General features: G+C 48.3%; 2 protein-coding genes and 1 long non-coding RNA gene across 7 annotated transcripts; 1 reads left to right on the top strand and 2 right to left on the bottom strand.

Annotated features, from left to right (window-relative positions):
• Positions 1-1,335: 1,335 nt before the first annotated feature.
• On the bottom strand, positions 1,336-8,995 carry aftpha (aftiphilin a). Of its 4 annotated transcripts, none has more exons than XM_029153919.3 (10): positions 8,842-8,995; positions 6,114-7,715; positions 4,969-5,120; positions 4,754-4,883; positions 4,364-4,420; positions 4,161-4,283; positions 3,929-3,992; positions 3,252-3,335; positions 2,625-2,748; positions 1,336-2,547 (listed from the first exon to the last, which is right to left on the bottom strand). In XM_029153919.3, exons 2-10 carry the CDS (start codon positions 7,677-7,679, stop codon positions 2,406-2,408), a joined length of 2,442 nt encoding a protein of 813 aa, XP_029009752.1. In that variant the 5' UTR covers positions 7,680-7,715; positions 8,842-8,995; the 3' UTR covers positions 1,336-2,405. The 4 variants fall into 4 exon arrangements, with proteins under 4 accessions (XP_029009752.1, XP_029009759.1, XP_029009771.1 ...); XM_029153926.3 differs by having other exon boundaries at positions 3,929-3,989; positions 8,842-8,994; XM_029153938.3 differs by lacking the exon at positions 3,252-3,335.
• On the top strand, positions 8,911-9,515 carry LOC129603472 (uncharacterized). Its single transcript, XR_008693353.1, has 3 exons — positions 8,911-9,036; positions 9,253-9,297; positions 9,396-9,515. It is a non-coding gene; the product is annotated as an uncharacterized LOC129603472 (long non-coding RNA).
• A 55-nt stretch (positions 9,516-9,570) lies between these two features.
• Positions 9,571-11,271, bottom strand: LOC114857809 (stonustoxin subunit alpha-like). Of its 2 annotated transcripts, none has more exons than XM_041071929.2 (4): positions 11,058-11,271; positions 10,945-10,969; positions 10,820-10,872; positions 9,571-10,398 (listed from the first exon to the last, which is right to left on the bottom strand). In XM_041071929.2, the coding sequence occupies exons 1-4, from the start codon at positions 11,269-11,271 to the stop codon at positions 9,854-9,856; spliced, it is 837 nt and encodes a 278-aa protein (XP_040927863.1). In that variant the 3' UTR covers positions 9,571-9,853. The 2 variants fall into 2 exon arrangements, with proteins under 2 accessions (XP_040927863.1, XP_029010496.1); XM_029154663.3 differs by having other exon boundaries at positions 10,945-10,972; positions 11,064-11,271.
• Positions 11,272-11,556: the final 285 nt, after the last annotated feature.

The raw sequence follows: 11,556 nt of genomic DNA, 5'->3' as shown, positions 1-11,556 counted from the left end.
AGAGGGAAATCATTCTGCACACTTTGATCGCTGTCACAGATGGAGGTAAACACAAGGACGGAGATTAAAAATAGAATGCTAACACATCTACACACGTTCACATCTAGTCTAATTACTGTTTTCTAATCACATGTAATTAGTAGCTAAAGTTTTATATACATGTCACTGCATGGATGAAGATCAACCCTTTTGTTGTACAGGCTGATGGCATCGGTAGGAAGGTTCTCCGCTGGCGTTCTGTGGAGAACCTAATACTGATCAGCTGTGGCTGAAGGTGCTCCTCTGTCCAGACACACACTGTGTGGGGGTGGAGGTGTTGTCTATAGTGAGTTGGACCAGCATCCTCCTCTCAGCTACAGCATGTAGGGGGTCCAGCTCCACCCCAGAACAGAACCAGCCCTCCTGATCACTTTGTCCAGTCTGTTACTGTCTGCTCCATTCATGCTGCTGCCCCACAGACCACAGCCTAAAACACTGGACCCACAGACTCATAGAACATCCTCAGCATGGAGCTGCAGACGTTAAAGGACCTGAGCCTCCTCAGGAAGTACATCCTGCTCTGAGCCTTTTGTTCACAGCTGAGGACTTCTTTTTCCAGTCCAGTTTATGGTCCAAGTACCCTCCCATGTACTCGGTCACCACCTCCACCTCTTCATTTTTTATAGTGAGAGCGGTGACAGCGCTCACAGATTTCCTAAAGTCAATCACCAGCTCCTTAGTTTGACTGATGTTCAGTTGGAGGTGGTTCTGTCCACACCAGTCCAAAGCTGTCCACCACTTCCTGGTACTCTGTGACATCACCCTGGATACGTCCTACAGTAGCAGAGTCATCAGAGAAGTTCTGGACAACAGGACTCTGAGTTGTACCTGAAGTCTGAGGTGTAGAGGGTGAAGAGGAGGGAGACAGGACTGTCCCCTGTGGAGCTCCTGTGCTACAGAGCACGGTGTCACACAAGGTTCTGCAGGCGGACGTACTGGGGGCGGTTGGTGAGGTGGTCCATGATCCATGAGATCGGGGCGGCTCCAGCTGCATGTCCTTCAGTTTCTCTCCCAGCAGCGCAGGCTGGATGCTGTTAAATGCACTGGAGAAATCAAAGAACATGATCCTCACTGAGGCGCCAGGCTGCAGGTGGTTGTGGGTGTGATGGAGCAGATGTATGATGGCGTCATCCACTCCTAGATGGGCTTGATGTGCAAACATCACATTGATCCTTTTAAGGATTCATGAAGTAAACAGAGCAGAAAAAAATCACATTAAACTGATTGGAGGTAAACAAGAAAAGCCTGTTTTCACTGAATGCTTTCTGATGTGTCCAAGTGTTGAAAGAAACCACCTTTTTTCTCTTAAATTATTTTTAATTTCTTGTGTACACTAAAGTAAAATTTACACACTTATAGTCAAAAGAACCTGGGCATGCACGCTAACCTTTTGACAGGCTCTTCAAGTGATTCCGTTTTTTTCCATAGGAATTTCCCCGTACATTTTACAGTCCATAGTTTAACTGTACACAGTCTAAAGCCACAGTGAACTATGATTACATCCATTTCATCTTTACAATGTGCAAAATCCTCCTGGGAGACAGGGCCAACAGTAGTATGAGCAGAAAACCACCTCCACAACTTAGAGCTGTAACAACAAAAAGCACTTCATCTGTGAACAAAAAGCAGAAATTGGTCCCTTAATTTCCTTCTGAAGCGAGTCGAGTGGCACTGCGGAAACACTGCTTTAACCAAAACGCCCCATTTTAATGATGAGGAGGGAAACTGGTTTCACCAGTCGACCACAACAGAAGAAACATCAGTGAAATGCTTCAACGTGGAATAAAAATGACTAAGGATTTAGAAGTTTGGTCGATTTGGTTTCCAGATCTAAAGGGTAAAGAAACAATCCAGACCCAGGACAAGTGTTAAAAATCAAACTAGGAAAGAGAAACCTGGGCAGAAACTACAGGTTAAAATCTACAGTGACGTAAGGTTGAAACCAAAAACAGGACATCCAGCTGGATTTTGCAGGCAGTGTGGTTTCAAGTCAATAAATATATGCATTTTAGAAATAAACGTATTGATTTTTATATTTCTCTTCAGTTTGTTTCAAAGAGCTTCAGGCATGAACCCACAACAGACGTAAAACCATCCTCCGAAATGTAAAAAGAAAACATTTAATCCCTGATTATATACACGATGAGTCCTCTGGATATGAACAGTCCACACGCCTCAGCCGCCTTCTACAAGCTATAGATCAGGTGAACTTCACCCTTCTCCAATTCCTGTTGCTTCTGGTTAGAAATGCTTCACTTTATTTTGACAACTCAATGGAGGTAAAACATGAGTGTGAAAGAAGACAAACTCAACTATAAAACAAAAGACGAAGGCTTGTTGGACTCAAGCCCGTGGGTGTGTGGAGGTTACATGGACGGGGGAGTGGACTCGAGCGGCGTCAGTGTGGTGGGAAACATCAGAACCTTCGCCTGCATGAAGGACAGATCAGGCAGAGCTGCGATCACTTTGATCGCCTCCTCGCTTAGATTCTCGTCTTTCTTCAGCTTCCTGTCAAAAAAAGCCGTTCAGTTGTCATGAAGGAATCACAGCCGTGAGGTTTCTGCAGTAAACTGAGGCGCCCTCACCTGGTGGACGTGCTGGTCTTCTCCATAGTGGACATGAGGCGAGCAAAGGCATCGGCCACTCGGCTGCCGGAGCTGCCGGGGTCCAACTTGGCTGTTGTCAGCTCGTACAGCTCAGGGTCCACACCTGACGTGCAACAAAGACAGGCTCACCTGAACATCAGTAACACGTGGACTTTGTGATTCTCCACATTCACGCCTTCAGAGAAAAGCATTAGTAGAGTCTAAAGCAGACATCCTCACATGACCTGCAAAACCTCAAGCATCAGGAGCTGCTTTGAAGATCTGCAAGTTTAAAACGTAATGCTTCAGCCTGACCTCAGGGACCAGGATGCTGTGGGTGCCAGTGTTTTCCTTTTGCTCTTCCAGGTGTATCCAAAATGGAAACTAAATTAAAAATTTGAAAGCTCAAATATTTAGATCTATATTATTAGATCTGATGTGCAGCTCAAGTTTCAGCTAAACCTTGTCAGACCTAACTAAGTGTAAAAGCCATTACATGTAGCATTGTTTTTCTGAACCAATACACAATCTTATTGTTTGGTTTGTTATGTCTGGTGCAGAGCTGTGAGGGCTGAGGTTGTTTATAATCTGACGAGTGTTGGTGTAAAGACGAGGCAGTGAGCTGACCTGGTATAGAGGGGGAGCTGGTGGAGCCCGAGTCCTCCACAGGACCAAAGAAATCCAGGTTTAACAATGAAGAGCCTCCACTCGCTGAGCAACAGGGGCGACCGAGGTTAACGACCACAGACAGACAGAGAGAGAGAGAGCAAACACATGCAGCGTGAGTGGAGAAAGGAGAAAGGTTAGACTCCATGCAGAACTGGTGGCTTCAAGGGAAAACCCACGTCTTGTGTTCTCACACCAGCCTCAGAGCCCAGCGCTATCACAGCTGGTACCAAGACAGTCCACACGGCAGCAGAACCAAGAGATGTGATGCAGCCACGACAGACATTACTTTACCCATCAGTTATGGCTCAGGACAAAGACTCCAACTGTTTCAGAAGTTTAGGTAATGGAAACGCTGCAGACTGACGCAGGTTGTGATGTTCCTCACTCATTAACATGGGTTTTCACTTGAATAGAGGTTTGAACATGTTTAGGAAGCTGTTAATAAGTCAAAATGCCACCAGCCATGTGCTGCAGATGCAGTCAGTCTCCAGGTGTTTAATGAAGCTAAAGCAGCCAGTTCATCACTTCAGTGCCTACATGCAAGTTTGTCTGGCTGCGTCTACTGACACACGAGGTTTAGAGCAGCGTGAGAGGAGGCAGATGGGACGAAGGCTCAGGCTGGAGCGGCCACCTACCGTCCAGAGGGTTGGTAAGGCCACTGCTGCTCCAGTCGAACTGAACAGGTGGGAGCGCCTCCTGCTGGAGCAACAACAAGAGATTAGTTAGAGGAACGCAGCATCAAACTGTTAACAGGCTACAGGCTTTCCAGGGACATTTGTTGACCAAAGACAGAAATATTTTGACCGCTGCCTCTATCTGTACCAGATGTGGTAAGGATTCTGGTCTGTAGATGTCCAGTGGACTCACCTGGACCACATCTGTGGGACTGGAGCTGTTGTCTGGAGCCACAGGCGGCGCCTGGGCTATGGAGGCGATCATCTCTGCCGCAGAGACGGGCTTTGCGGGCTCTTTGGTGGGTTCCAGCATGCCCTGCAGACAGACAGAGGCACACATGCTGCTGTAGGACCTGCACACAGTGATGGGGAACGTGAAGCTGGCGGACGACTCACCAAGCCTGCGGCGTACATGGGCACGATGACCGGCTGCTTCTTCTGTCCTGTGAACAGCTGCACACGGAGAAGCAGCAAGTTAGGAGGCTACTCATCAGTAGGAGCCACACACCACTTCATGCCTCATGTTTGGGTTAGCAGAAATAATTGAAAATGTTCCACAAAAACAACCATTCAAACCGACCAAAGCGACGATCTCTTTACCGTTAACACAGATCAAATGTGGAGCAGTAGCACCTATTGTTTTCTAGATAAAACCAATCCAGGAGTTCCCTCTGAAACCTGTTGGGTTCTATTTGTTCTGGGAAACGTGGTTACCTTTACAACCCTAGGGATGCTGCTCCCAGTGTCCAGCCAAAAACCCTTAAACATTCTGCATCATCAACTCACAATGTTGCGGGTGTCGATGCCCAGACAGCAGAGTAGTGCTTTGTTGCAGTGGGAGCCGCCCCACTGGTATCGCAGGCCCAGAGCCTCGTGGATGTCCTGAAGGTGTGTCCACACACCACCACTAACAGACCTGCAGCAAGATGAGGCGAAGTAGGTCAGAGACTACAGGAAGCAAAGGGACGTCGCCTGAAGTTAAACGGACGAGTGACACTCACCGGCTGCTTGCTGACCCCTTCTCTGCCGGCAGCTTCTCCTTTGGGGGTTCCAGAAGCATGCGCAGAGACAACACGTCAGCTTCCACTGGCGCCACCGTGGTCTGAGGGAAGGTGATGACAAACAGCCTCTGCAGACGGCTGGACAGCGAAGCCTGCAGAGACAGCAAAAGGTGGTAGCAGACCAGACTGCAGCTGTGGGGCTTAGAGGAAACCTCGATGTGAGTGAAAGCTGAGCTTCACGAGAAGCTACTGGTTCTGTTTACAGGTTCAGTGTTTGGTTCTGCTTCTCAAAACTACCTTTGTGGGTCTCGGTGCTCAGACAGTTCATGTCAGTATGTGACATTTTAAAAAATGCACAGCTTTACCAAAAATGTGAGCGAAGCAGTACGACAAAGACGTCATTTGTGCAACAGTCATCATCTTTAAAATGTTTAGCGCCAAAGCCCAGTTTATCAACACAACCTCAAGAGAGAAACTAATGAGGTAAACGCAGCCTGAATCCCTGCAGTGGAAGCAACAGTCACAGGCTTGTTTATGTCCACCTTTCACTGTGAACCCACTGTCGTTGTGGCCTTTATACTGGTTGTACCAGCTGCTCAGTTTAAACCGGAAGTCCCTGTGACAGCTGTAAATGAAAACCACTGAGCTCCGAAGCTGCAATCAGCTGTGTTAACCAGAGAGGAATGTGCTGCAGTACCTGGACAGGTGACATTCCTGGGGGCCGAGCCTCCAGTAGCTGCTCTGTCCTCCCACCTATCGGCACTGACACCGGTGGTTTGTGTTCTCATTAATGTTTAATGCAACCTGGAAATAAGCTGAATGTATTCCAGTTCGAGGACACCAGCAGCTTTTAGTACTGTTTTTGACCGTCACTGTTCACCAATGACCTTTAACATTAGTCAAGTTTATGATTAAATGCTAAACTCACTTCTGCTGTGTGTTGCTCCACTTTTATCACTTACATGTCACAGATGAGCGAATCTGCTCATCCAGATTATATTTTTTTGCTCATCTATAGCCCCTAGCAACCCTTTTCTCTACTTCACTGACATCACATCCCTGCCGGGTCTGTCAAGTGGTATCTCATTGATAAACACATTAATTGTTCAATTTCTGATGTGGAGCAGGGACCTTTTCAGTCTTACCAACTGACTTGCTGGCCTGATGATATTCTCACTGTCTGCAGCAACTTCACTTTCGTACCACTCCTCCTCCTCCCCCTCTCCATCTTCAGGAGGAGTGACACTCTGTTCGATATCGAATGCTGCCCACGACTCTCCCTCCACCTGCTGCTGCTCCCCGAAGGCACTCCAACCTGCTTCTGCCTCCTCGTCTGCATCTTCAGTGGCCGATCTGAAGTTTCCAAAGCTGGCACTGATGGGGACATTAGGAAACCCACCTCTATTCTCGCACTCGTTTCCACTGCTGTGAAACTTTAGGGAGTTAAAGTCACCAAAGTCGTCTTCCTTCATGTTTGTGTCTTCCTGAGCAGGAGCAAAGCTTTCCAACCTGCTCTCCAATTTGACCTGCAGCTGTTCAAAATCAGCAAAGCTCTGATTACTAAATGCACCAGGATCACCAAAGTGGCCAAAGTCCTCGTCATCCTCCATTAGCTGGCTGTGGTCAGCAGGCGTGGCTGTCTCCCCATGTAGGGACGGAGAGGGCACAGAGCCTGTAGTGCTAATGTCACCGTATTCATCCAGAGCATCCGTGGACAGTGGCCGGCCAAAGGACGTCTCAGTCTCAGTCTCGGTCTCGGAGCCCTTCTCATCTAACTGTCCCGCTTCACTGTCTGCAGCAGGGTTAAAAGACAGTTTGCTTTCAGTAACAACAGCTGCCTCTTTAGATTCGTCCCTGTCAGCTACACCCACTCTGATTAGAGTGAGAGGCTCGTTAGTGCAAACTGCCTCGAAGGTGGTCAGCTCCTGTGCAAAGGTTACGTCCCTTTGATACAAGTCTGTGTCAGGGCTCTGTTCCGTGTTACAGGAACCACCCAGGGGCTCAGCTTCAACAGATACAGACTCAGGACCAGATGCATTTGGTCCAGTTCTGTTTTTGTCCACGGCATCATCCTCTGAAGTCAATCCTTGCTCACCGTGGCAAGAAACATCTGCCAGACTGCTCACCTCCGTGGGACAGTTCAAGTGCTTGTGTACTGTCTGACAGAGGTGTCCTTCAGCATTGGAAAAAGAAGCAAAGTCTGCAAAATCATCCTCTGTGGACATTCCTTTTATACGAGAGTGGACAGAAATCTGTGACGAAGGGCTTCCCTGAACGTCAAAAGTTAAGAACCCATTTGTCAGCACCCCTGTGCCCCCACCATTGCAATCAGCAGGCTCACTACCAGACGTGTTGCTCATTGAGAAATCCAGAAAGCTGGACAGGACCTTTTTAATGTCAGTTCTTTCTGAGGGTCCACTGCCCACATGTCCATTAGCCTTGGACAGTTCATTATTAGGGCTGTGGGTGCCATTCGAGGAGCTGTGGCTGAACCCTCGTACCCCTCTGCTGTTTATATGCTCAGGCGGGGAGGTGGCAGTCAAAGCTTGGGTCTGGTTGAAAGTGGTCGGGGTGTCAATTTCTGTAAAGCTGATGCTGTTTGGGACTCCAGAGAAAGTGCCAAAGTCTCCGAACTCATCGTCCTCATCTTCCACGCCGTCTTCCATCGGTGGCGGAGAGGAGGAGTACATGCGGATCACATCTGGCTCCATAATCCTCGGCAAGTCAACAAACCCTCCTTTCTACACCTGAGGAGGGAAGACATAGTATCAGAAAGAGATCATCGATGTTGATAGTACAGTGTAGTTTTATCAACAAGTAAATAGCTGTATTGTGGTATGAACCTAAACCTGTTTTTTTTAACTCTGGCTGAAGACAGACTGCAGCCACGAGCAATTAATTAGAATTCAGTGGGGTGAAAAACCACACAATCTGCAGCTTGTGACCATCCTCTAGTTACACTAATGTCTCCTACTTTTTATCTGATGCTTTTGCTCAGTTCTCCGTTTTGTGCCAATGTTTTTGTGTCTCCTGAGACATTTATAAAATACTGTAAAAGCTTTGTAAATTTGAAGTTATAGGTCAACATGTTAGAGACAAACACCAAGCAGCTGTTGTGGGTGGTGGCCTGTTGAACTCATCTCAGACAGAACATCTGGGAAGCGTGATGGATCCACCCAGGTTCTGCTAATCCGCCACAAAGACATTTGTTACTTTGTTCCTCTTAAAGCTGGACCTATCAAACCTGAAATACGATACTAGGCGCTTCAGGAGAAAGGAGTTAATCCATTAACAGTGGACACGTCACATTGCAATACCAACTGTCTACTTGACGACGCTGCCCCCTCTGACCACAGACTGGCTCCGTAGAAACTACCTGTGTTCAAGGTCTCACACATATCCTTAACGTGTGTGACGCTGGGTGTGAGGGGAGCTAGGAGGCTAAAACGGCTCAAGAAAGAAACACGGCAAAGCATTAACACAAAAGCCTAATATAGTACAAACCAGGAGCTACGTTCACAGTAACAAGGAGGCAGCAGATAAAACTTATTACAGGCCGAGACGCGAGCGCATTTAGCATAGCCGACGTTAACTGTGGAAAACACCATAGCTGAGCCTTAAGTTACCCGGCGTTGGCTGGAAACAGCCCATTCGTTTATCGGCGCTTTCTGTGTTCAACAAGTTGTTACACACATGGTCAGATTCAGGAGCAACACCAGGTGAAGTGAGCGAGAAGTCAACTACCTGCGCTAACTGCGCATCCAGCTAACACCAGCAACAGCCAGCTAGCCGTCATTAGCGTTAGCTTGTCACCGTCCTGTTCCGTTTGGCAGCTGCTGCCTTCGAGTTGCCTAAATAAAGCGCAAAGCTCACCGTTAGATTCTATCCAGTGGCGTCCATGACTCGCTCAAAGACGGGGCGATCCACGGAGGGTCACACAGAGTCCACCTGACGGCGCAAGACGGGACACAGTGGCTTGAGTCAGCCCCGGCTACTGCTACCCTGCCCGATATCCCCCAGCATGCACCGCGGTGGCAGGTCGACTCGCCACAAACTTTCCATAAACAGGTAGCGGCGGAAGTAACGGGAGTATTTCTACTCACTACTACTTTATATCTGGACTTGTACTCATCTTATTTGATGCTACTTTATTTTTTATCAATGACGACACACCTGCATATATGTTGAAATCGTTTGCATGTCTATGTAATTTCACTAGACAGATTGCTTCCCTGTGCAAATATAGACTGAAATTGAAAGTAGGACTTTGTTGTCTTATTTCAGAGCTATGAACATGTGTCACACCGGTTTCTACACATAGTACAAGAGGTAGGATTCCTCCATTCGGAGTCTAATCTGGACCTAGGTTAGAACCAGATATTTTCACACTGAGCTCTGTTTGAACTAATTTTATTGTCCCCATGAAGCTTGTGCCTCTCACCAACCCAAACATCAGCATGGTATGAGTCTTCTCTCTACACTAAGGAACCAGATGCACCAAACCCAAAGCCTGGAGACAAAGGTCCAGCGCTGACGGTGCGGAGGGGGGTCAGTGTGTCAGAGAAATAAAACGGCGTTGTGAAAATAAGCAGATTTTCTGTCAAGTCTTTGGAGAAGTTTATTTTAGATTACAAGGTTGTATATTTTAATGCAATTTAAGACATTTGGAAGCAAAGTGAAAGGATGAACTGAGACAGACTGACTGACTGTTATTTGTGGAGGATGGAGGAACACGAGCACTTCTCAAATCTGGATCAAGGACAAGGGACAATAACGCAGCAGAATGTAAAACATTCCACAGGAGGAGAATGTTCAGTACAGAGCAGGACCTGTCAATCAAATCGTCTCTCTATTCTCTATCTGTTTAACTGGAATCACGTAAACATCACGCGCCGCCGCTACTTTTCAGCGACACAGAGGAACCAGGAGACAACAGGCCGAAGCCCGGGTACAGGGGTCCGGAGAACGTGGTGCTGAAGGTGTGGAGGGGGGTCAGTTCGTCAGACGACACTTCGTAGAAGGACACGGTCCCGGCAGGACAGTCCACGAACACGGCCGCTCTGCCCGAGACGGAGCCACGCGCCAGCGCCGTCCTTCCGCTGTCGTGCCGGACGGAATAGCCTCGGCTGGGTCCGGAGTCGGAACACTCCAAAACCCAGGACTGGGCATTAAATCCGAACCTGCAGTGGTCGCTGCTTCCTTTCCTGCCGATTCCTGCGTAACTCACCGACACCTCCACCCAACCGGTCCACTCGAAGTCCCAGTAGCAGAAACCAGTCAGACCAGCGCCGCACAGCAGCTGGAGGTACACGTCGAACCTGTGCGGGTGGTCGGGCAGCAGCCGCTCCTCTCTCACCGCCGTCACCTTCCTGTCGGCGTCGCTCAGGTTCTTGTGCAGGGTGTTGGTGTCGATGGTGAGTTCACGAGCGTCTGCGGGAGAGAACCGCAAGTTAGCGTCAAACTGATGCTCAGCGCTGTCCGGATCCAGAGACCCGCTTCCTTTGGGCACTCTGGGCCCCACCGCTGACGTCAGCAGCAGGTGTCAGTAGAACCACAGGAGGGAAAGAAATGAAAAGCCTTCCCTTAGAGCCCCTAGCTGCTCAGCGGTGACGTCATCAGGTCACATGACGAGGATTCTCATGAAGACTTCACTGAACTTTCCTCCCTTACACTGATTATGCTTCCAGCCCTTCCCTCATCCTGTTCCTGCTGCTGCCTTCACTTTTTCAATTCCTGTCCTTATCACGTTCGTTTAGACGTTTTCTCACATGTTTCTATGTTCTACTGTGGGAATGGTCCGAGCCCTGACACCATCTCAGCTGGGCTTAGACGATCCAGGTGTAACACTTACACTCTCTTACACTGGAAACAGTTTTTCTCCTCTCCTTCACACCATGTTCCCATCTGGAGGCAGACACCAGGTCAGAATCAAGCTTCATCATCATCATCATCATCACCGGTTATCTGGTTACCTACTCTGTGATGGCTTGTGGGTTCGGTGCTGGATCAAACAGCATAAGAACAAGCAGTGTTAGTGTGAAGGAGCTGCAACCGCTGTGATGTCACTTTCTCCTCTTCCTGTGACTCACCTGCTGCTGCTGCTGCTGCTGTGCTGACAGGCAACCTCTGCTCCAGATCTTTCCTCTTCATCTTCTGTAGAACCCTTCTAGTCACCTCCCCTGCTGCAGAACATTTCTGATCCTCCACGGTTGGATCTGCTTTGAGCGGTTCTGTTGCCTTCCCACTCGAAGCATCCTGCGCCTTGAGCTTCTTTATAGTTTTCAGTGAGAGCTGTCTAAACATTGCAGTTTCCTGACAACCAGAAACATTTATAATAGTTGGATCTGATGCTTAGTGTTCTGTCATCTATGGTAGCATCTGTTTAAGGCCCGGTTTGGCCCAGTGAGTGCATAATGTAGCAGAGCATGTTAAAGGTTGGACCTCCCCTTTGATTAATTACCTTCAGTAGTTTCGTCCCAGGTTTTCTGTGATTGACAGAGCAGGAAGCAGCTCACATCTGAATAAACAAGTTCAGCTGCATAATTAATGAATGTGGCTTTAATACATTAATCTGAGCCGACGACACCA

The sequence above is a fragment of the Betta splendens genome, chromosome 1 (genome assembly GCF_900634795.4).
Source record: "Betta splendens chromosome 1, fBetSpl5.4, whole genome shotgun sequence".
Classification (NCBI taxonomy): domain Eukaryota; kingdom Metazoa; phylum Chordata; class Actinopteri; order Anabantiformes; family Osphronemidae; genus Betta; species Betta splendens.
Note: the sequence above shows the minus strand (reverse complement) of the source record. Positions and strands in the feature narration are given on the sequence as shown.